Here is a 23,766-nt window from a genome sequence, read left to right as displayed (position 1 = left end):
TTTAAATTTTAACATGTTGTTTTGAAAAACAATTATGATTTAAATAATTCAAATAAAATAATTGCTAAACTACACAAGTGTTTCTTTTTTAATGACAAATAATATGTTAAATAAAGCATGTTGAAGTAGATGTCATAACATTTAAGAGTAAGTGATGTGCTAAATATATTTTGTGCAATGTTGACATCTGATGGGGGGTTATAGCATTACCTGTAGTCCCACGTTTGGTAAGCCATTTGACATGGGAGTAATCGGCATGGTTCCATGGGCACCATCGTGTGAGAAGGCACATGGACCCGGAAAAACTCTTACCTCAGGGTGTGACATCGCCCTTTGGGGATGAGACTCAGTCCCCTAATTACTGCACCCTTTGCAAAGACCTGGCCCATTCTTAGCCTCGGGCATGCTGCTAGTGTTGTATATGGCCAAGTTGGCAAGACTGTTGAGAAAATATAGATTAAGTTGGCAGTGATATGTAAGAAGAGTACATTGTAAGTGTGATTAAGTGGTAATAATAAAAGTAATAGAGTACCAAGAGTCATTAGTATTATTAATGGAACAATAACAGCTAGATGTTAAATAAATAATACACATGGTCGTTCCAGGTGATCCACACATGTCTTACTCCCTTTGGGTACCACCATGTGGTTGCTCCATTTAAATTAAAGAGACATGTTTACACAAATACAGATTAATTTATATACCACGGTTCTACAGCCTGTCTTATTTTTAAGACATTTAAGCTTTTTAAAAGCCTTATTGCACAAATCAGTTTACGGGAAGTTTAATCTTCACACATGCACATCAATCCACACCCATACAAGTAAAGTTAGTCGTTGATTTCAAAAGTTCACCTAGCTGCTGAAGGCCCTACGGATTGGCGAAAGTGTTTAAGAAAGTATTTACATTACAAACAGTAATTAGATAAAAGTTGAAGTTCTCTGGCTACAATCTGGAGAGACTGGGGTGGGTGATGCATCCAATGGCAGTTACTTGGCGTTAGTAGGTATATATTTAAAATTGTGCTGTTGGGAAGAGAGAATTAATACATAACTTTATATACATAATTAAACTTTCATTTTTCAAAATGGCAAGAAATCTTAACAAAAAAAGAACAACCAATTTAATAAATCCAAGTATGTCAGCTTTCTTTCAAGTGTGCTCGAGTTCGACCTCATGGCAAAAATTATTTTAATTACCTACATAAAAGTCATTGAGGCATTTAATCATGCCTGTGGAAGAAAACTCTCGGGGCAAGAAATAAACAAATAACAATTATTACACGATCATTATTGCTCTAATGTACTGTATTCCCTCTCCTCTGAATGGGTGACTCACCATTCAAACACATGTCACACTTGTGTCCGGCAAAGCCAGGAGAAGAAGGGTGGGAGAAAAGAGGTTTGGAGAGTCGCATCGAGCTCCAAGATAATGCAGTCCCTGGACGGTGTCAGTGTATGGGAGCTGCAGATATTATTTTTATTGAATTTTGGAGGGAATCAACCATGGCCTATAGCAGAGAACCATTAGAGCATGTGCTACAAGGGTTTTCAAGAAACCATGGAAAAATCTAATTCTGGAATGCTGAATGGTAATTCAAACATGGGTCCTTCTGAATTTGAGCAGAGTGTTTTACCACAGGTGTACTTCACTGTGTGGTATCTAGCTTCATAAACACACTCAAAACATATTTCTACAATTTAAAGTTTCAGTGAGTAATCTTACAACAATGTACTAAATGGAAAAATTTAATTTAAAAAATGCATGAAAAATAAGTAGGCATATTATAATTTTGTGTTAATAAAACTGACCGTGTGTTAAGTTTTTTATGCTTAGTAAGACCACCAGATTTATGATTTTACTATAACTTATTACATAATACTGCTTACAGTATATGACAGAATAGAAAAACCAATTTTTTCAAAATCCCTTTATTAAAATGGTCTAAAAAATATGTTATTAAACATTAATTTTTTTTTAAATAACATAGAATTTCTCAGTGTTTCGCACTTCACTATGTCTTAAGGTTCCTAACTATGTTATGGCTGCAATTTACTGTTAATGTGGGCTTATTTACCGTAAGAAATATTTCTATTACAATTTTTCAAGATTGAAAAATATATGTTTTGCTTTGTATGGGTTCAATACACTTTGAAATAATTTCTGAGGTAGTATGTTGTTTGCAAATCATAAGCTTGCTTGTACAAACAAAACCTCAATGTCATGAGATCAAAATTATTTTATTTATGAATGAATCTTGATACAGATTCTATATTGAATCTTGGGAATCCTCGAATCCCAAGGTTTTAACGAATCCATTGAATCCAAAATTTGTTTGCCCCATCCATAGGCAAATACAAAAAATAAACAGTGACAGTTCTTTAATTAATATTTAAGGGGTCGACGCACTGATTCCTACAACCTTGCTCCCCGTCTTTCGGATGAGGGCACACTGTTGAAGAAATGACCTTGCACACGTCACACGCAGGTCGCTGGTGGGAGGTTTGAAATACGACGGAGTGGGCGGGCGGAGAGACATCGAGGGGCACATCGGGCTCCCAGGAGGGGCTTAGCCCCTGGTCGACGTCAGTACATTAAGTAATGTATTCCTTAAACACAGTGAAGAGTGCCTGAACCCACTTGTCCACTGTTGAGGGAATTTAGTTGTTACTGTGACCACTACACATAACTTTGCTTTCCTAACAGCATTTTGCCTAATCATGTACCGTCTAATGTTGAGGAACAACAAAGACCAGCTTACAACTGGACTCAATCTGAAGTCCTTTGTGTCTTTTGTGTGATTTCATGTCAAAAAGTGGATTTTCATGCTATTAAATATTCTATATTTCGATATTTGTACTATTTGTACAGAACCTTTTTTAATCAAATCCTGTAAACTACTTAACATTTTTTTTTATGTGATTGTGAATTGATTAGTAAGTGACTTCAATAACTATTTATTTTAGTGCATTTTTCTTAAACCACTCTTACGACTGTCAGTTAATGTATAGTACAGTAGTGATTACGTTGTATGACTACTATGTCAATCAAAATTCAGTTAATGATGTCCTAAAATATTTTATGTGGTTAATGTTATTGTTTTACTTAGTTTCATTTTACATTCAGGGCCAAAACCAGCTTAACATTGGAGTGTGAGGTAATTGATAGGCGGGGCAAATTTTTCAGCTCGGAAAATTTATTATTAGCAACATGTTAAGTAATAAGTGGGCTTAGTTGATAAAGGAAAACCATCCAGTGTGGTGTTTGTAACTGTTTAGTTATGTTTAAAAATTTTGATTTAATTGCTAGGGTTTTATGTACACAGTTCTGCACAGAGGTCTAAGGCAGTGGGACCTCCTAGGTCACACTGGGCTTCGGACCACTTGGATATCTAGTCAATGTTCATAAATGAGATTCATTGTGGGTCATTGGGATCAAACTCAGACCCTTGCTATATGAACATAACACATTAGTGATTTCTACCAGGAGGACCCGTATTTCAAAATAAATTTTTTTTGTGCAATGACGTGAATCAGAATGCAAGGGTTGTGCCGTTCCCGGCTGTAGCCGTGCATACAGTAGAATGTAACTCAACAACTAAAGTTAGTTATACTTACAACTTGTGTCTCAATGTTATACAATTTTATCTAACGTTAGAAAATTGTGAAAACTTTTACTCCTTTTATAGATTTAATTTGACAGATAAAGAAGGTTCAGCTGATCGTAAAGTACCTGTTCAGCCGTTGGTTTTCTACGCCAAAGATGGCAAAGTCTCACGCTACAATCTGCGTAAGGTGAGTTGAATCTTGGTTACCAAACTGGAGTTAAGATTGTTGTTCATGTAAAAATAATCAACATTGTTTCAATTTTTGTTGACATCTTTGTATCTTTCTTGTTACTGGGGAAAATTGTTTAGATATGTTATTTTATTATAATTCACATTGGAAGTAAGTTATTGTGAAAAATTTTGCAATACATCATTGTAAAGAATCAGGAGACACAGTTAAACCAGCCAAGATTAGCTGTTGTCAGAAAAATTTATATATTTTATTACAAAAAAAAATTCACATAAGGCATGAAGATAGCAGAAGCACTGCGCCTGGCTCCTTGGCCCTGTGCCTTGAAGAGGCGAGATTGTTGCCTGCTCATCTATTAAGTCGCATTGATTGGATTCCTTGCTGAGCATGACAGGTGATCGGCTGTGTCACATCTACAACTTTCAACTATGTGTCTCTGCACTGCTCTCACCTGGGGTGCCGTACAAAGCACACAAATTTAAGACATAATTACGTGCTGTGGAAATACACAAAATAAGTATGCTTATTATATTACATATGTCTCTTTGGGTAATTATTAAATTTTTGTGAACGAAAATCCTAGTGCTATAAAGTATACTTTTATGTTCATGTATATAACTATGAAATATTTAAGACAAAAATTTATTTAATAGGAAGAAAACTACCACTATGAAGTATGCTTAAAATAATAAATATATGTATAAATATAGACTTATTTACTTAACAGTCATCAACAATAACTTTTATTTGTTTATTTTTTACGGTGCTGTGAAAAGGAAGGTTGTGGGTTCGAATCCACTTCCTTCCACTAAATATTTTAATTTCTTTAAACAATTTTTTTAGTAAACTCCACATAAGGCCTAATATATGGTGATTTTACGATACTAATAGGCAATAATGAAAAATCACTCTAGTAGTGTACTTCACAACCAGAGAAATAGCTTAGAGTATTGCGTTCAAATTCGAAGATGGCTGATCATAGCCGATGAGCTTCACGATCATAGACATCTCATACGGCGGACATGGCCGAACATATCCCCGAGGATCATGATGGGGAAACCATAGCCAAAGAAGCCACAACACCACAGCCACATAATAAATAATATATACCAAAACCATTATTTTTACACTACTACCCAATGCTTGATGTGCTCTATTAGTTCAACATTTCCGAAATAAAAATAATTTGATAGAACTTACATACTCGATTTCAGCAATACACGCACCTCCTCATAGTCTCAGACATGTACTGTTGGAACATATGTTCCCAGGTGGTTGCTGGTTGTACCACGTCAGTAGCATTGCAACCACCTTGCTCCTTGCATTTTAAGTCTTTAGAAGTTCTCTTAGCAAGATTTGTTATGGATCAAGTGATTGTGCCGGCCCTACCTAAATAAATAATAAGTCTGAACTGCGACCTCAGATCCCCTGCTGTAAATGTTAAAATGACAACATATATTCTGCACTATGTGTAGCAATAAGTTGACAATGGGTGAGATGTGGGCTGCCCTATGAAAAATTAGAACCAGCAATATAATTCTAGCCGCAAAAACTTGTGTTTTGTTTTATTTGTTTCTGTATTTATTATTAATATTATTATGTTTTCACATCCTGTTAAAAGTGGGTTTATTATAGGACGAAACACACAACAGAATAAAAAGTAATTGGGGAAATAGTTAGCTGTGGTCCATGGTAAGAAACCATCTCAGTATTTGACTGGAGTGATTTTGGTAGACCATGAAAAACCAAACTCAGGATGGCTTGGCCAGGATTCAATACGAGGATTTCCTGAATGAGAATAATAATAATAATAATAATAATAATAATCATCATCATCAACATTTTCATCATAATAATAATCATAATCATCACCATCATCATCATTTTGCCACCTACCTATCTTTGAAGATGTTAATGAAATTTTTTCTTTTTACTTATGTTACATACCTATTCTTTTAGTTCACCATATATTACCTTTAAGTGTGTAAACACTTTTGAAAAACAGCTTCTTTTCAATTTAAAAATAAAGAACTCTTAATTAAAACCTCCTCAACTCCCCTATTCATGAATATTTGAAGACAAGCTCATAAAGCATTTTTGTTGTAATTATGAAACAAAATTAATGAAGTAATATTTAAAGTTATCAAAAAATCACATAGGTTATGAATTCCTATAATATATTTTACAATTTTAACACAAAACTGCACTTGGCAGGAGCAAAAAAAATGACAGAAATACGTATGTGTAAGGTGTCTTAATAATACTACGCAAAGCCAGACCCAAGAGTGATAACTGGCTGATTTCCAAAGCTTTGTGCACTTATTGCAGGTTTTAAAGTACCGGTATATGTTAACATTTTAAAATTTACATGAAATTTTTCTTATATTTTAAGAAAGAAAGCCTTTTGATCTCTTTCAGAACCAGACTTAAATGTAAGTTTCATAAATATATTCTTATTGTTTTTGCCAGTTTGGTGAATTGCCATACCACATGGTGCGTTCAAGACGATTCCAGGACCTGTATGAAAATGTTTTGTTCAACTACAAGTGGCTGCATGCCAAGATGTCGTCATGCCCTCTTCAGGCCGTACTTAGTGACTTTGAAGATGCATGTTCCAATACAACTGACAAGGAGGCAATAAGGTTTGTCATATTTAAAAATTTATTTACTAAAATTATTAGCTGAGGTGAAAGTAAATCACAGGCAATGATATTACAGCTGATCTAAGGCATTAATAACTATTTACATTTTAAATGGTTGATCTTCACTAAAAAAACTAGTTTTGGGGCTGCCTTAAAATATTTTTTGGCACTAAATAATTTGTGGTGACCAAAAAATAACGATTTACTGTCTGTAATGTAATTCATTTGAGAACAACATTTTTGGTCGATTAAAATAGCTTTTATGTTTGCTCAAAACTATTTTGTTGCCCTCACAATATATTTTGTAATGTGTGAGGGCCTACCGGTGTTGCGTTTTATCTGATTGGGGAATTAGTGGGCGCCACCACGTGAGTGGGCACGTGGACCCGACTGGAAACTCTTACTCAGGGCAACATGTGGCCCGTGTGCGGCGAGATATTGGCCCTTCTGACTCCGGCGTTGGCACCTGTACCTAGCCCGCTCCTAGCGTCGGGCATGCTCCTACCTAACCGCAGAGGGCTCTTAGGGCGTCCCACATGTCGCTGACCGGAGGAAGGACCCACGTGGCCCTAAACACAAAACACGTGACTCGTTTAAGTTGGTTTATTTAGACTTTACATGCCCTCTTACACTCCTCTGCTTACACGGTTGAAACGCCCGAGCCACAAATTGGTATAAATGGAGGATGCGGACCACACACGTGGTCGCCCCAAGCGTTTATGTAGAGTGAATGCTAAAAACTCCTGGTAGTATAAAAACTATTTAATACACAGCCCCACCGACCGTGAGAGGCCCCGAGGATACTAATAAAGCGGTTTAGATTAATTAAATATACAGAACTACCTATCAGTGAATCAATGTTGAGGTCCCCGGGGTGTCTGCAGGGACGTCCACCCTTGGCCGGCTGAAGAAGGAGATTGGGGCGAGCCAAGGCTCCCGGCGGGAAACATGGCATCCTTATTTACCGTTATCATTTGTAAGACTGCGTGCCCCGGGTTATTAGAAAGAATAACATGAACCTCTTACAAAACTAACACATACATACCCACGACCAGACTTTCTGTAATAACTACTTGTACATGGAAAACAGTTTGAATAAAGTTTTATATTAGTTCCGTCGTCACCCGCTAGGGAGTGTCATTGACCGTGCTTGCACTTACTTTACTAAAATTATCTAATTAAGAAATCAAAAGAACACTCACTCGGCTGACCTGCTGTTACATTACTTAAGGGTTAAAAGAGAAAGGTTTACAATATTAATGTAGGTGTTTTAGTGGTACGGAGCACTGAAGCTAAGCGCCCTCTTGCAGCAGTTCGTGGCACACAATTCAAACACACACACGACTACGTACGTATCGGTACAAATGCCGGGCAGGATAGGGATGGGGAGGGAAACAGAGGATGACCAGGCTCATGGGGCAAAGCCCCGGCTGATGTCATGTGAATAGCTACAAACTATTTTCTTGCAACCACAAAACTGTTTTTTAGTGTTTGTTTTAAAATTATTAAATTTCAGTTAATGTTTAAATGTTAAAATAATATCTAAAGATGAACTAACTATTTATTTGGAGTTTTCTACATTGACACAAAAAATTTACTTGGAAAATTATTTTTTTTCTGGTTTAGAGGATATAAATACTGACATCACTAATAATATTGTGAATTTATATAAACTTCTCACTATCTACACCAAAAATTATGCACTAATCTTATAGCAGTAAAATTAATCAGTTTAGGGTCACAATTTGAAGGGGCCTTATCTCTAAAAAAATTATTCAAAATTTGATTTTGGTGAATTGGTTTTTCTAAATTTGTCTTCAAATGTTTGAGTATCCCTATATTGAATAAATAATGTCTATGCTTTGCAATAGTATTCCAGATTTTTAAACAAAATGTTTTTATGTAATTTATTGTACTCAAACATTTATTTTTCATGGCACTTGTATTTACTAAAAAGTGCTATGCCCAGGGAAAAGTGTTCCAAAAATTGCTACGATAACATTGAAACCAAAACTAAAACCCTGGGTGTGCAAGTGACTAAAGCTAATGATTGTAAATCGTAGTTGCTAAGAGTCAAAATATTGGCTAGAAATGCATTAAGATTAAGGTTAGAAACTAAACGAAAGGTAAGTTCAAACATTTACTTCAAATTCAAACTCCAAATAACAGTTAAAAACACATATTAGAGGCTTGAATGTTTTAAAGTCTTGCGCTTGAGATGATACATTACTACAAGGAATTCTTACGTTTATAATACCCATAAGGTTATTAAAAAAGGTTATTTAAAACACTATTGATCAATTAACTAAAATTAATAAAATAAATTTTAAAACTCTTTTGTATATAAACAAAGCATGCTAAAAATTGAATGCATTAAACAACCAAATGGCAATACGAAAATGTAAGCTAGTATAAAAATATGAAAAATACAAAATATTGATAACAGCACAAAAACTCTTAAAGTAACTAAATCAATAAATAATTTGCGAAGTTTTCAAATTATTGACAAAGTTTTTACACGTTTTCCAGAGTTTAAAGTCTTTATTTAGCATAGAAACTGTCGTGTAGGACATGTGTGATGGAGAGGGTGGTAGGCTGCAGTTGGCGTCGGCAAGATGGCGCTCGTTCGGTCGTTCGGTTGTGTGTGTTGAGATCGGGTTCGGTAGTGGTATGACACAAGGACGTGATGTCGAACAGCGGGCAAATTGCTGACATGTGGAAAACAGTCTAGGAAGGACACAGTAGAAGCATTGCTTGAAAAGGTACCTTGTAGCATATGAAATATCCACCATGATAATGAATTCAAAAAGGAATTACTTTATCTGTTGGCAAATTAATTGAATATCACATTTCTGACTTAAAAAAAAATGGAACAACACAAAGTTGTGTTCAGACACAATGAAAACAACGAATAAAAAATATTTTAAGTGCATAAATTGTTGCGGGGGGGGGGGGGGGGGTCGATCGGTGGAAGGTTAGTGGGCGGCACGTGGACCCGGTGAGACTCCTAACTCAGGGCGTGACGTCGCCCATGTGAGACGTGATATTCCCCCTTGAAAACATCTAGCACTAATTCCTGCCCGCTCTCAGCGTCGGGCACGCTTTTACCTACGCAGTGGGCTCTCAGGCGTCCCACACGCCGTCACACTCCACGTGGTCACACAGATTGAAAATAAAAGAATAATACGTTAAATTCGCACACCTGATTTATTCCGCTAATTCAGCTCACACACGTACACGATTGAAACTGTACAAAACGCCCGCGGCACGAATCGGTTTATAGGTGATGAACCACCACGTGGTCACATATTAAATTACGTAGTACGAGGAAAAAGACCGAGACTGGCCGTAAACTAATTAATGAAACAGTCCCCCGACCAAGAGTAGCTCCGAGGACTAAAAGAAAGTGATTGAGACGAAATTAAAGTTAACAGAATTACTTGGCAGAGAAAACAAGCGGTGAGGTCCCCGGAGTGCTGATGCGTCTGCTCTCGGTCGTTGATGGCGGAAGACTGGGGATGAGATCATGGCTCGCTCGACTAACATGGCGTCCTCCCGCCGAAACAATTGCCGTTAAAAGATATTAGCGAATTCGTGCCACGGGAAGCTAAATTAACATGACAAGAATGCATTAAAAATTATGTGACAATTTATGAATACTTGAAAAGAATAATACATATTATAATTAATAAAATGAACATTTAATTATTGTCTGGCTTCGGGTTTCCTCGGGAAAGTCCGGAAACGCTATGATATTTTAATACATTATTTTAAAATAAAAGTACATAAAACCCTCCCGGCCGATCTGCCGTCACGTTGCACTTAGGGAATATAAAAACAAACAACACAATTATATATACTTATGTTTTTAGGGGTGCGGCGCACTGGCTCGACAGCGCCCTCTTGCCGGGCGAGCACACACGCACGCACACGTACGCACGGGTAGGCGGGAGGTTTGAATGGAGGGTGGATGGTGTTTGGGCGGTGGCATATCGGACTTAAAAGAGGCTGCAGGCCCGGACGATGTCAAAAGCATTTCAAAAGGTATCCAGAATCAGGAGTATGCAAATAGGGGATTTTGGTGGTTGAATATTTTTGAATTGAATAGTAAAATTTTCTAATCAATGGCAAATATTTTTGAATTTGAATAGTTGACATATTTTGCTTTGGTGTATTATCCACCCACAAAAATGGCATTGGCTTGCTGTCAAGAGAGTGTTCAGATACTTGAAAGGGACTAGTGACTTGAAATTAGTGTTTGATAAAAAGGGAACCATGAGTTACTTAGCTACAGCGATTCAGATTGAGGGAATGACAATAATAACAAGACACTCATTTACTGGCTGCAGCATCAAGTTCATGGGTGGACTGGTTTCATGAACTTGTAAGAAGCAAAAAACAGTTGCCTTGAGCACACTCAAACCTAAATACATGACGCTCAGCTTCACTGTTCAGGAAGTCTTGTGGTTTTAGAATGTTGTGCGGCGAACTGCAACCTGAACATGAACGCAAGGCATTCATTGTAAATTTTGACAACAAAGGGGTAATACATCTAGCTAAAAACAATGGAACTAGCCAAAGATCCAAACATTTAGATCACAGGCATAATTTTTTTAGGGAGCATGTCCAAGACAAAACTATTTATTAGGGTTCTGCGAATATTCGAAATTTCAGAATTCGAGTTCGAATTTTTTGATATTTGATTCGTCAATTCGAATAGAATTCATTTTACAATAATTCGACTTGCAAGATCTGGCCTGGATACACTAATATAAGACATCCCCCCCACCCGCAATGTTTTAAAGTAATGTAAATGGACGATTACATCTCTCACTTACAAAAATTATTCAGCGAAACCCCTTATTTACGTTACCGTTATTTACGTTTTCCCGTTATTTAAACCATTTTATTTCTGTCCCATTTTAACCTCATTTGATGTAATGCAATAAATTCCCGTTGTTTACAACGTGCCTATTGCTTTACGCAGTTTACGCCGTTCGTTCTGATAAAACTGCATACTAACTTAATTAATCCTATTACAAAGTAATCTGATGTTTAAAACGTTTTTAAAAGTTATAAACTTCATCTTAAACGTCTCGGGAGTCGCTTTATACCGCTTATAAAACGTAAGCAGCGCCAGTTTGGTTGTGTTGATTCTTATATTCCTGTATAGAGTGCGCGCACGTAGGCCAAGATCGATATCGATAGCTCGCAGACTGCATGCACACGCCTATTGCTTTACGCAGTTGACGCCGTTCGTTCTGATAAAACTGCATACTAACTTAATTAATCCTATTACAAAGTAATCTGATTTGTAAATCGTGTTTTAAAGACGTTTTTAAAAGTTATAAACTTCATCTTTAACGTTTCGGGAGTCGCTTTATACCGCTTATAAAACGTAAGCAGAGCCAGTTTGGTTGTGTTGATTCCTATATTCCCGTATAGAGTGTGCGCACGTAGTCCAAGATCGATATCGATAGCTCGCAGAATGCATGCACGCGCGCGCTCTGTTAGGAATGATCGTTATGCGTATAGTTACAAATCACGTTCTTGTTACGGGTTTCTTTTTTTTTACGTTGAATAAAATGGTTTTATTGCATCACTCATTAATTATTTGGCGTGCTCTCGCAATGTCTACTTTTTATTTTTTAAATAAACGTACTTTCCATGAATAGGTTTTGTTTTTATGGAATACTATACATGTGTTTTTTTTTCTTGCATAATAGTAGCACCCACGGTCTCACCCATAATTTTCAAACTTGATTTTAGAATAAAATGTGCGATACTTAAGTGATAAAAACGGTAAATTTGTTATTTTTTTTGTACAACTTCCTAATGCTGTGATATTTTTATTAATATTTTTATCCTTGAAAGTCAAACATGCTAAATAAGGTAAACTGTGATACTTTTTATGGTCTTCTTTTTATTTTCACTTTCCCGCTTTTTTAATTATTTTTTTTTTAATTTTCTTTTTATATTCTCAAATTCGATTTGAAAAAAATTCGAAACTCGTGAATTTTTTTGAAATTCGATTCGAATTCGATTCGAAAGGAAAAAATCACAATTCGCAGATGTCTACTATTGATGTTAATTATTTTTCAACAAATGACATGATACCAGATATCTTGACAAAGCCCCTAACCAGGGAAAAATATAACCACTTCATCAATATGTTAGGTCTTAAATGATGCCATGTGTTTATTATCAAAGCTTGTTTATTGTTTGCTTGTTCCTATATTGAGTGTGTGTGTTTTTTAATGTCATAAATTCAAAGTTTTTTTTTTGGTACCTACTTTCAAACAATATTAAACATAAAAATTTATTTCTTTACCTACCACTATCCCTGTAAGTATATATATAATATTATAAGGACTTTAACGAGGAAATTTCTTATGCCTTTTGTTCAAGCTTCCAATGCACATATAAAAATATATCCTTAGCTGCATCATTCATACATCTCTGTATCCAAGATGGCATCTTTTTCAAACCAAAATGGTGAGAATGTAGGGCATTGAAAGTTTTTCTTTGTGTGCCCTATGCACGTAAAGACGACATGAAAGATTGAAGACTTTATTATTGTTGTTTCGTTCAGTTACCAAAATAACAAATCGTTAAACAAAAAATATACTGCGAAGTACGGGACATTAATTTTACTGTAACCTCAAACAGTGGTGACAGATAAAACTCCATGATTAACTGTTAAAGTCAAAACAAATACAGAAATGGTTATCGTTGAATAAAGGTTTGGAATATTTAACTTTTTACAAATGATAGCAAACATTCATGAAAAAATGAGGTAAATTTTGATATTCGTGTTAACATTCTGTTTCATTTGGAAATGGCAAAGTGTTTATTTTTTTACCATTGAGCTAACGGCACGTATTGATTTTATGAAGATGGTTAATTTTAATTTCTCAGAATAAACATTTTAAACAATCAGTGTGGTACATGTTAAATTAATTATATTAAAATATAAAAATTTGCAACATTAAAAATTCGAAAAAACTATGCATTTCGAACAACCACAATAAAAAAAATAGAGGTGCATGTAAACATTCACAATTTTTATTTCTGATATTTAATCTCCAAGTGTGAGTAGTTTATTAACTGCTATTTACAACTATTTATGTTTACATATATTCATAAACCCCTATCCAAAATACAGAATTACCTTGTCTCCTGCACTAATGACAATTCAGAAATATTCATTTTATGTTTTCACTTGTAGAGAGGCTGACTAAATAAAGTACATTTAATGGTGACACTCCAATAAAGTCAAAAGATGGCTCCCACATATTAATAGGCAGGCTTGGTTAAGTACCAAAACTCTTCCAGTGCATTTTATGTGCACAAAATAAAACTGACTCATAGGCAAGACATGCTTGTTCATAAACGTACCATTTAAGAATTAAGTTAATACCACACAATGCACAAGTTTCCCCATGTGGTAGTAAAGATCAGGGGTGACCATTTCCAACACAGGTGAAAACTTTCACTTTGTGCTAATTCAGACGGTTACTTGTAGAGTATTAAAATTAGTGATAATCCACATCCACCACAAACTGCTGCAAAATAATTATGATGCCTGGAAAAGTTATTACAATCATTCAGTGTTTACTCATAGAGTATCTACATCAATCATTGTGCTGCTTCACTCAAATATCCTAAAAAGGAGCTCAAATAAAATATTTTGGGCTTACAGTCAACTGGAGTGATGGCAGTTTCACTGTCGTGGTGTGGCAGGCGCTGATGAAATTGGCAAATATGTCAGTGGTTCGCCATCCAGCTAGGTGGGACCGAGTAGTCGTGAGGCCATCCAATACAGCACATCAGGTTGTTCCATGTTAATTTGGCATTGTGGTGAAATTGGACGACACAGCTGTTTGTAGTCCATCAGTCTTGGCTCGTCCTTGACCCACACTCCTAAAGCAGACAGGTCCTCAGCCTAGAAAGTAAGGTCTCCTTGTCACAAATCTGTGAATGCGAACTCGGAGGCTGGTGCTCTACGTGCTCTCCCTCGGTGCCGTGGTGAAGTATTTCTCAGAGTTTTCCTAAACTGCCACTGCACACCACCACGTAGCAGCACCAACCTGCCGCCAGCGCTCACTTTCCACCGCCACTCACCAGCGATAGGTGGCTGTAATGTTTATAGTTGTAAACTCCCTTAGGGTCAAACCAACAACATTTGCTAACTTTCAAAACATAATTGCTAACAAAGGAGAAGTAGTGAAATTGCTCTAATTGAGTGGTTACGAGGAAGGATCTCAGAGGCATTGTAAGGCCCCTGTTCCACTGGAAAAAATCTCAAGGTCAATAATAGCAATTGCTATCGCACAGGTTTGTCTAAGGTGGCGGATACTGAGTTTGGGCGCCACCACGTGATTTGTGGGCACGTGGACCCGGCGAGATCCCTTTCTCGGGCCGTGACATCGCCCAAGTGCGACGAGACACACAACCCTAATAATGCTTCGTTGGGCCCTAACACCCGCTCTCAGCAGCGGGCACGCTGGTACACTCGTGTAATGCCCTAATCTTTACCTAAGTGGGCTCTAGGCGTCCCACACGCCAGGTGACTACACCGGGGCAAACGTGACCGAAATAACATACACTTGAGGTTCACACCTGATATTTATTAACATTCCTCGTCTCTACATTGTTCATACGAAGCGGTTAAAAAGCCAACGGCAAACAATCGGTTTAGGAGGTGGGCCAGGTCGCCACGTGACCTGACCAAACAAACACAACGAAGTTAAATTTAAAATGCTCGAGGAGCTTAAATTCTTATTGAATCAGTCTACCACCCGGAGTAGGCCTCGAAGACAGAAAGAAAGCGATTTAGATTAATATATGCAAAACGGATGCTAACGGATCAGATATTACCAAAAATGAAGTCGACGAGGTGCGGGAGCGTCCCACTCCGGGCGGCAGAAGAACAAGACTGACTCGTCAACAGGGTGTCATGGCGTCTCCCAACCCTCGAGTTCCCGTTAGCTTGTTAACTTATAATTAATCTAATTACTAACATAGTTTACCCTTTTAAAAATTAGTAATAATTAAACAACAATTTCTGTGACTTCCATCTGATTTCCTAACAGTATACTTAATTAATTATTGTCTAAAGATTATTCCTCGGTAGTTCCTGTAGCGGCCATGTGTGGCGCTGCGCCGTCCTTCCTGTGACTTAACACTAAACACTGGGCGAAATTATAAAAACACACAATACATAGCACTTTATTTCTTTACTAATTAATTAATTACTATTTTACGTTTCTGGGCCGTCGCACTGCCTCTAATGCCTCTTGTGGCTCACACACACACACACGCATGCACACGTCACCGTGGCGGGTGGTTCAAACAGAGGGTGATGGTGGGAGGGTGGTGGTGCTGGCGGAACAGGGGACACATCGGGCTCAAGGGAGGGCGCAGCCCTGGTTGACGTCAATATAGAGCAAAAAGGTTGTTCAATTGAAAAGACAGATTTGATGTTATCATGGTGTGGTCCTGTGTCTACAACACCCAATTTATTGTAAAATAAATTTACAGAATCTTTGCAACATTTTACAAAGTAAATTTAACTGCTTGTAATATAGATTTCCATAATATCATAATATCTAAAGATTACTATAATATTGCTTGTTTTGAATATGAACTGTTTTGTTTTGGGTAACTCATTATCAAAAAAAAAATACAAATATCAGGCCGAATTGAATCTGAGGATATTTCACAAAAAAATTGGATCATACCACTGTACGCACAATCTATAAATGCAATGCAGAGCTTAGACAGTAAATCTCTGAAGTAACTGCCACACTAGAGGACTACTAGTTTGCTGCACAGTCTACAAGTATAGAGTACTGGATGATTTAAAAAAAAAAAAAAAAAAAAAATTTGGTAACCTTAGCTGCTCAGCACACTCACTGATAGAGTAAATTATCCCATTCTATGAGAGGACTACAAGTTCAAGTAAAATGTGCTCAACGTACTTTGCAACTAAGACTCAACATATTTATGTAAGCTTTAAATCATGTTGTAAACAACATTCAAAATGTAGAGTTATTCACGTAATTATGCAAGTGCATAATATTTCAACTTCTTTGAGTCATGATTCGAAATGAAAATAAGCTTGGATGTAGTAGATACATAAAAGTTTACATGGGACGTATGTCGAGACACATAATAACTATATTGCATAAAACTTTAAATGGCAAACAGCAAAAAATTGCAAAAAGTTTATGTCCAAGCTTATTTAAAAAAAAAATTTAATTGCAAAAGTCTGATTCATGCACACTATCAGAGTTTGTGTAATTTTAAATATTACAAATGGTTATGTAGAATGGCTAGGTTTCACATAAGGACGTCACTTATGAGCCTAAAAAAGGTTGAAGGCAAATCTCCTCACGTCCATCAAAAGTCAATTACTTTAAATTGCATGTTAACAATCAATGCAGGTGGTGAGAAGCCTTAGCGCCAGCCAAATACACGCAGCTCAGAAAAAATAGAATTGTCTAAACTTGGTCAAATGGAAATGCCATAACTTCACAGTGCTTCAAGGTCAGTAGGCTAGCACACACTGCACATTTTAATTCTTTAAGGTACAGTGTAGGTAACAAAAAGTTAATGTTCATGTGAGACCTTACTTTCTCACACGCTGGTCATACAGGCTTACTGCTGAAGTCCAGGGAACAGCAGATGGGAGGCCCACATGGCTTTAGTAGGTGAAAATTCGCAACAACATCCCTCGCAAACTCCGCGAATTGGTGTAGAAAGCCGCGGACCATGCCCAAACACTCCAGATACCTTCGTCGACGCTCCCAGTTGGACTAGGTCGTGGCCTGCAGCACATTTTCTGCTTGCAGTTGTTACTCCCGCAGCGCATGCCGCGCAGTGGCGACGACATGAAACACACGTAAAATATTTTGTGGTACGTGCCCCAAAATTAACGTACATATTCAGCCATCTGCTGCGCAAATTAACATTAAACTGAAAATGATCACTTTATTAAAATTTGTAAGGTATGAAAAAGATAAAATTCTTGTAATTTAATAAATTAAACAACTAAATAAGCCAAATATACATGTGAATCAAAAGATTAAAAATCAAAGAGCAAATACATATATATATATATATATATATATAGATATGGGTGCAAACAAAACAAGCTTAACTAGAACCATGAAAAACAGAGACATAAGAAAAAATTGGATATCATGTGGCCAAAAATAATTTAAAAAGGTAAAACTTTTAAGGGAGGTGTTGGCAACACGCCTGATGGTCTCAGAGCACAGATTCATAAATTATTAGTAGAACCAGAAAGTACAATAAATAAATAATCTGAATATATGTATAAACAAAAAGGTAACACATTATTTAAGTCTATAGAACATAATAAACATAATACTTAGATAAATAAACAAAGAGGTGAGTGTAAACCACCTCAAAGGTTGTAAGTTAAGATGACCTGCATGGCGGAAATTTTTATTGTTCTGAAAATTTGATGTTATTGTCATAAGAACATATACCTTTATTGTAATGGCATAAAACTAAAATTGTTAGACAACAGTACTAGAGCGGCATCTCAATAGTGTTTTTTTTTGTACCCTAGTTCTTGTGATTACTTAAAACGTCCTTGTGGACAGCATAACTTTTGTAAGTTGCAAAAGAGTCTCAGCATTATTCCTGTGTGATTGGTTCTTTTTCTTCAGGGAACTGATGCTGGTTGCAGACGCTTTGAGACTTGGCGGTGCAATTCTCAGCGTCTATCCGGACATGCTGGCTCCTCAACTGATTGGCAGACTCTTGCCGGAAATAGGATCAAATCCTAATGTCAAGATGCTTTTGAAGGAATGTGATAAATCTGGGCCTGAAGACAATGCTCTTATACCAGTATATCATTGTCTGCATACTCCAGGTGGACCACTCAAGGTACAAACGTTGCTCTGGTGTTTGAAAATTGAACAAAGCTGCATAAACAGGAGTAAAAAGAGCAGTGTGACACTCCATGTCCTCAGTGTCATTGGCAGACTGTACAGATCCAATCAAAGAATGTTAAATATACTCTAATTCTGTGCTTTTTAGATTTTAATATAGAGTGCTTTTCCTGGTTAATTAAGTGAACTGAAACATCCCCTACCTTAGTGGGTCTAGGTGTAATTCAGTAGAACGTTATGATAGAAATTAGAAACTTCCATTTTGATATCATGTTTTAAAGTTGAAGCTAAACCTTGCTATATAAGTGAGATAGCCGTATGTGTTACTGTGAACTAAGTGGCCGATAATTACTTAAGTCCTTTAATGATCATTACGTTTTTTCAGGGTGGAAGCATCACACACACTCACTGGGCATATCACAGTTTATGAACATTGAGTCTGTTCTGAGTGATTCGAAACCCACTGTTCTAATGTATTTGAGGTTCTATCATCTTAAGCATCTGTGCATAATCATTCAATGCGATATTCTCTTTTATTTTTGTGCATTTTTGATTTCTAGTATTCTGGACCCAAATCAAAGGAGCAGGGTTCATTATGCTTAAATGAAGGCAGCAGCCGCTAAGATGCCTCAAGTCTAGTCTTTCACACTATTGAGGTATTTTTGTATTATTGTTATTTATTTTGACTTTTGTTGGTTGAACAAATTTTTAATTGTCTCATCTTAGAACTGTTTGTTAAGTTTTGTGATATTTTTTCTCTCAATGTCTTTGGAACCCTGTAAGTATTATTTGTGGTTTCCCACTCTGAGACCATCAATCCATTTCAACCCCACAGCAGCAAACCATTAACTCTGATTTGGTGTTACTACAAATTAATTCTGGTATGATTTTTTGATATGCAAAACATCTCATTGCAGTATATATTGCCATTGCATGTCATAGAGTTTGGATAACTTATGTCGTTTCATAACTTTATTCACAGTACTCGCTGGAAGGCCATCAGTTCGCTGTTTTTGGATTCTGCCTTACATCCGACTATCGTTATATAGTGTCAATATCTAACAAGTTTATCACTTGGGATCTGTCCACAAGTGACCTCACACGAGATGTGAACCCTGGAATTGAAGGCATAATGCAGCAGTTAGTTCTCAGCCCAGATAACAAGTATGCTGTTGCCCACACCAACAACAATCAGGTAAGCATAGTCACAGCTTCTGTATGAATATTTTTCTTACACTTGACAATAAAATCTGAGTGTAAGTATTTTTAAACTGTACTCTGTTTTTCACAAAATGCATACATAAATAATATCCCTCATAAATATGTATGATTTTAATTCATATACTAAAATAAATACTAAGTTAACTCACATTTACAATAATTCTCAATTTGTGTTTTCACAGAAAAGAATTCGTAATGTTATAGATGGGAATAAAGGTTTGGAAGGGTAGTCCAATTAATTAATTTAAATGTTTATTTACTATACAAAGGTTTACATCAATTTCTGCCTGCAAAATGATAAACTACTAAATGCAGAAGACTATTGTCCTTCGTGTCCACACACCACTATGCCACTACTCACTCGCAAGCACCGCATCGCTAACTCCACCTGTCCGATGTCCCTTCTGGTCTTCCTCTTCGCTCACGCAGTCGTCCGTCACTGGAGAATATGCCTGCTCGCTGTTATCGCCAACAATAACTCACAGGTATCACTACCAACTTAAACTCTGGAATTGCTTCAGGGACTCACTTGTATTGCTATGAATCCTCACCCGGTCTCTCATTCTCTCTTCCCCTACTCTCCCTGCTGGGAGATCCTTTATACACCCTCTGTCTTGGAAGCTTCTCGCGACCCTCTGTGTTGTGTCATCAGGGCCCTGTTCCGACTCCTGGAAGTTGCTAGAAGTAGTCGTGCAAGAGGTGCAACCACTCTGTCAACCGAAGAAGCATCCAGGAATTGCAAAGCCTGATGAGGAAAGGGAGGTTGACAGTTAGCAGCCAGAGGATGCGCGCCCTACATTCCAAGGGTCATGCAGGAAGGGGTGGGGGTGGGATTTTCCCAGGGGACCACACCAGGCTGGTTGAGGACTTCTGTCCTTGGGTTGATGTTAGTTTTAAGACTCACCAAATTACAATAGCAAATGGGGAGGTCAGTTTATGAGTATAATATATTACTAACAATTTTTCGAAAATAAAACTTTACTAAAAGTTATATCAAGTGAAACTTAAAATTATTAATATTTCATAGTTCCTTTAAGAATAGTCTTCAACTGCGTGTAATCTGTTAATGACATCATGTACCGGTTGGGGTAAAAGTTAATGATCTGTTAGTTTCTTTTTTATAAATGCACCCCGTTCACTAACAAAATATACTTTCTTGTGGATCTTGATGAAAGTCTGGGCCTGGGACAAGATCGTTACTCTTACTTGAGCTGTGGTGCTATCTTACGAACCACCTGTTGCAGTTTACCCAACTGGACGGTCGATAAGCCCTGCCGTTGACACCATCTGTCCGCAGCTCCACTCCTCTTGGTATTTGCTGGTAATTACGCTGGCCAACTCCTAGAAATTTCATTGGTGGTGCAGATGGCTAAATTAAATTGCACACTCGCTATACACTGCTGCTCGTCAGTTTACTAGTTGGTCATGTGCTTGCGTCATCCATCCGGGATGTGCACCAGCCATCGTCCACAGCAGTAACCCTTTACTGCCTTCGGCCGAACTCCCATCGCTGCACACTGCTGCGCATGCTACCACACTCGCGAGTCCTCTGTTCCTTCTCGCTGCTGCACTCTCTCTTCAGCGCTAGCGTTGCCCGACATCACTGGAGCATGCTCAGCGTGCCCGAACAAATGGAATGTTCTGCCAACTTGGTACAAAAATAAACAGGGGCTAGATGAATAATACCTTTTAAAATATACGAAAAAAGATAAAGAAATACATGTAAAATAATGTGTGTATATATTTATTTATTGTGCACGTTATACCTTCCCAAAATTTTTTGAGGGGAAGTTTACAACCATAAAGCCACATGTTACTTAAATTAGAACATTTTCAGGCATCAAACGATTCCAGAAAGAAACTAGTGGCATAAAACAATTAGTCAAGAAAAAAATATCTAGGAGAAGTAAAGATATGTTTATCACATAGGTTGTAGTGGGTACTCAAAGGGGTATATTTCTGAATTTATATACTTAGTTTCTTAAGCTAGCCAAAGACCTTTATAATAAAAAAAATGCATCACAATCCATTAAGTAGTTTAAGATTGATGCTCGAACAAACAGACAAACAGACAAAATTTTTAAATACCATATTTTTGAGTTTACAATAATGTATATAGCCATTTGCAAACATTTTTTTTCTTTTTTTTTTTTCATAATTTCATCCATCCAATGTACAGACTTTTTGCCTCAAAACAGTTTTATTTTTACTCTATTGGTGTACTTTTTGCCAACAATCTAAAAATTTATAAAATAATATCTACAGACAATGATTGTCTATTATTACAAAAAATACATCATCTAAGTGAGTAAATGGTGCTTAGAAAATTTAGTCACACTTAACTAAGATAAAACAGAGGCAAAATCCTTTAACAGGAAATACAATCCAGTTGAATAAGATTATAAATAAGAAAACACTTTAATCTCCAAATCCCTCTTATAGAAGTTCTACGTATCATTTTAGATTCCAAATCATATTTTCACAAACATGTTAATTATCTGTATACTACTTCTCATAAAATTATTGCCCTTATAAAATATATTACATTTTATGCAACTAATTCTGATTCAATTATCTCCCTCTATTTGGCATTCATGAGACCTAAATTAGAATATTATTCAATTACCTGGAATGGCATCAAGATGGCATACATTGAAAAATGAGAAAGAATACAAAATAAATTCATCCAATTTATCATTCTAAACAATTTCCCTCGACCTAGCATAACTCCTCTTGCAGACTGATCACGCCGACTGTAGCCCGTAAATGAGCATTAATCCTCTCACACTGGCATCGTAAGCGTGCGGGGAGTTGGACACGGAACTTGTCAAGCTCGTCTCTTCTAATCAAAACGAAGCGGCGTCTGAAGATGATGACAATAAAGACGACGAACCAAGTGACAATGTATCTGTTCCGTCGAAAACGTCAATGATGGAGGCACTTGACACAATCAGTCGTTTTTATCAGCATACAAATGCTTCAAAGAAAGATTTGATGAACTTCCAAGAGGTCCAGTCGTTTATTTTGTCCGAAAGTCTAGTGAAATCAAGGCAAACGAAAATTGATTCGTTTTTTAAAAAGTTATTTTTAATTTTGTGTTATTTTCCAAGGGTATGTAGGAGTGATTATTTTTGTGTTACAGACCAATTGTCGGAAAAATTATTTTATATAATTTGTATGGTTGTCCAACGTAATTAGAGATTTTTTAAAAAAATTTTTTTGTGTTTGACATTTTTTATAGGGGTCAATGTGAGTAATAATGTGACAAATTTTAAAATAAATTTCACTACATCTTTGAGTTTACATATTGTTAGTAAGTATTCAAAACTCCACAAATATGCACCCGATATCATCAGCTTAGCGCACATGTCTCCAGCAAACCAGCTGCGGTCAAAGCGACAGGAAGCGGCCGGCATGACCTTGCGTGACCCCGCCCGCCCATCTCCATGTAAACAAACAGCTGTGCACTTAGCCACGATGTGCGTGACGGCCATATCACAGCCACGCGGTCTCATATTTCGCAGTCGGCAAGTGCTGTTATGGCTTAAAAATGTTATTTTAGTAAGTTTTATGTATACTTCCTTTACTTTTGTTGTGAATTTACATAGTAAAGACAAGCGAGAAAATAATATATTTTAAAAATGCTACAAAAATTAGATTTTTTTTAAATTTTGGCTATAACGAAAATTCGCTATAACATAAACTTTTGGCGCCGTTATAAATTTACGTTATAACGGACTTTTACTGTACTATATATAATCTTCACTTGTTTATTACTCACTCAATACATGTTACTAACAATACCTACAGTATACAGTTAGTACTGAATGCAGCTTGGGCTGCCATGACGACATACTACTTGTTTTTTTATCAGGTTGGCCAACTTAACATCTTACTTAACTATACCAACTGCAACATTTGCTTTCTATAAATAAAGGTCTTTTACTAGAATTTTAAGTTTTTCAACTGTCTGTCATTTATATTTGTCCTTTAAATGAATTTATATTATATTACTTTGATATATGTTCTTCTTTGTTAACTTGTTTTTCTTATAATAATTGGATTTAATCTGTAACACTTAACATTATTGTGTATCTCTTGATTGTTTTCATGTAGTTTTTTATGTTTAATATGGTTTTAAATGTTATTTCTCCTGTTATTTTTTGTTTGTTTATGTCT

The 23,766-nt window shown here is 36.5% G+C and overlaps 1 protein-coding gene across 1 annotated transcript in view; it reads left to right on the top strand.

Annotated features, from left to right (window-relative positions):
- Window positions 1–23,766, top strand: part of LOC134528942 (NACHT and WD repeat domain-containing protein 2) — a 122,263-nt gene that overhangs the window by 43,387 nt on the left and 55,110 nt on the right. The window contains exons 14-17 of the mRNA XM_063362610.1: window positions 3,689–3,794; window positions 6,267–6,439; window positions 18,142–18,361; window positions 19,349–19,561. Coding sequence (XP_063218680.1) covers window positions 3,689–3,794; window positions 6,267–6,439; window positions 18,142–18,361; window positions 19,349–19,561 — 712 coding nt within the window. The remainder of the gene's footprint in view (window positions 1–3,688; window positions 3,795–6,266; window positions 6,440–18,141; window positions 18,362–19,348; window positions 19,562–23,766) is intronic.

The sequence above is a fragment of the Bacillus rossius genome, chromosome 2, assembly GCF_032445375.1.
Source record: "Bacillus rossius redtenbacheri isolate Brsri chromosome 2, Brsri_v3, whole genome shotgun sequence".
Classification (NCBI taxonomy): Eukaryota; Metazoa; Arthropoda; class Insecta; order Phasmatodea; family Bacillidae; genus Bacillus; species Bacillus rossius.
Note: the sequence above shows the minus strand (reverse complement) of the source record. Positions and strands in the feature narration are given on the sequence as shown.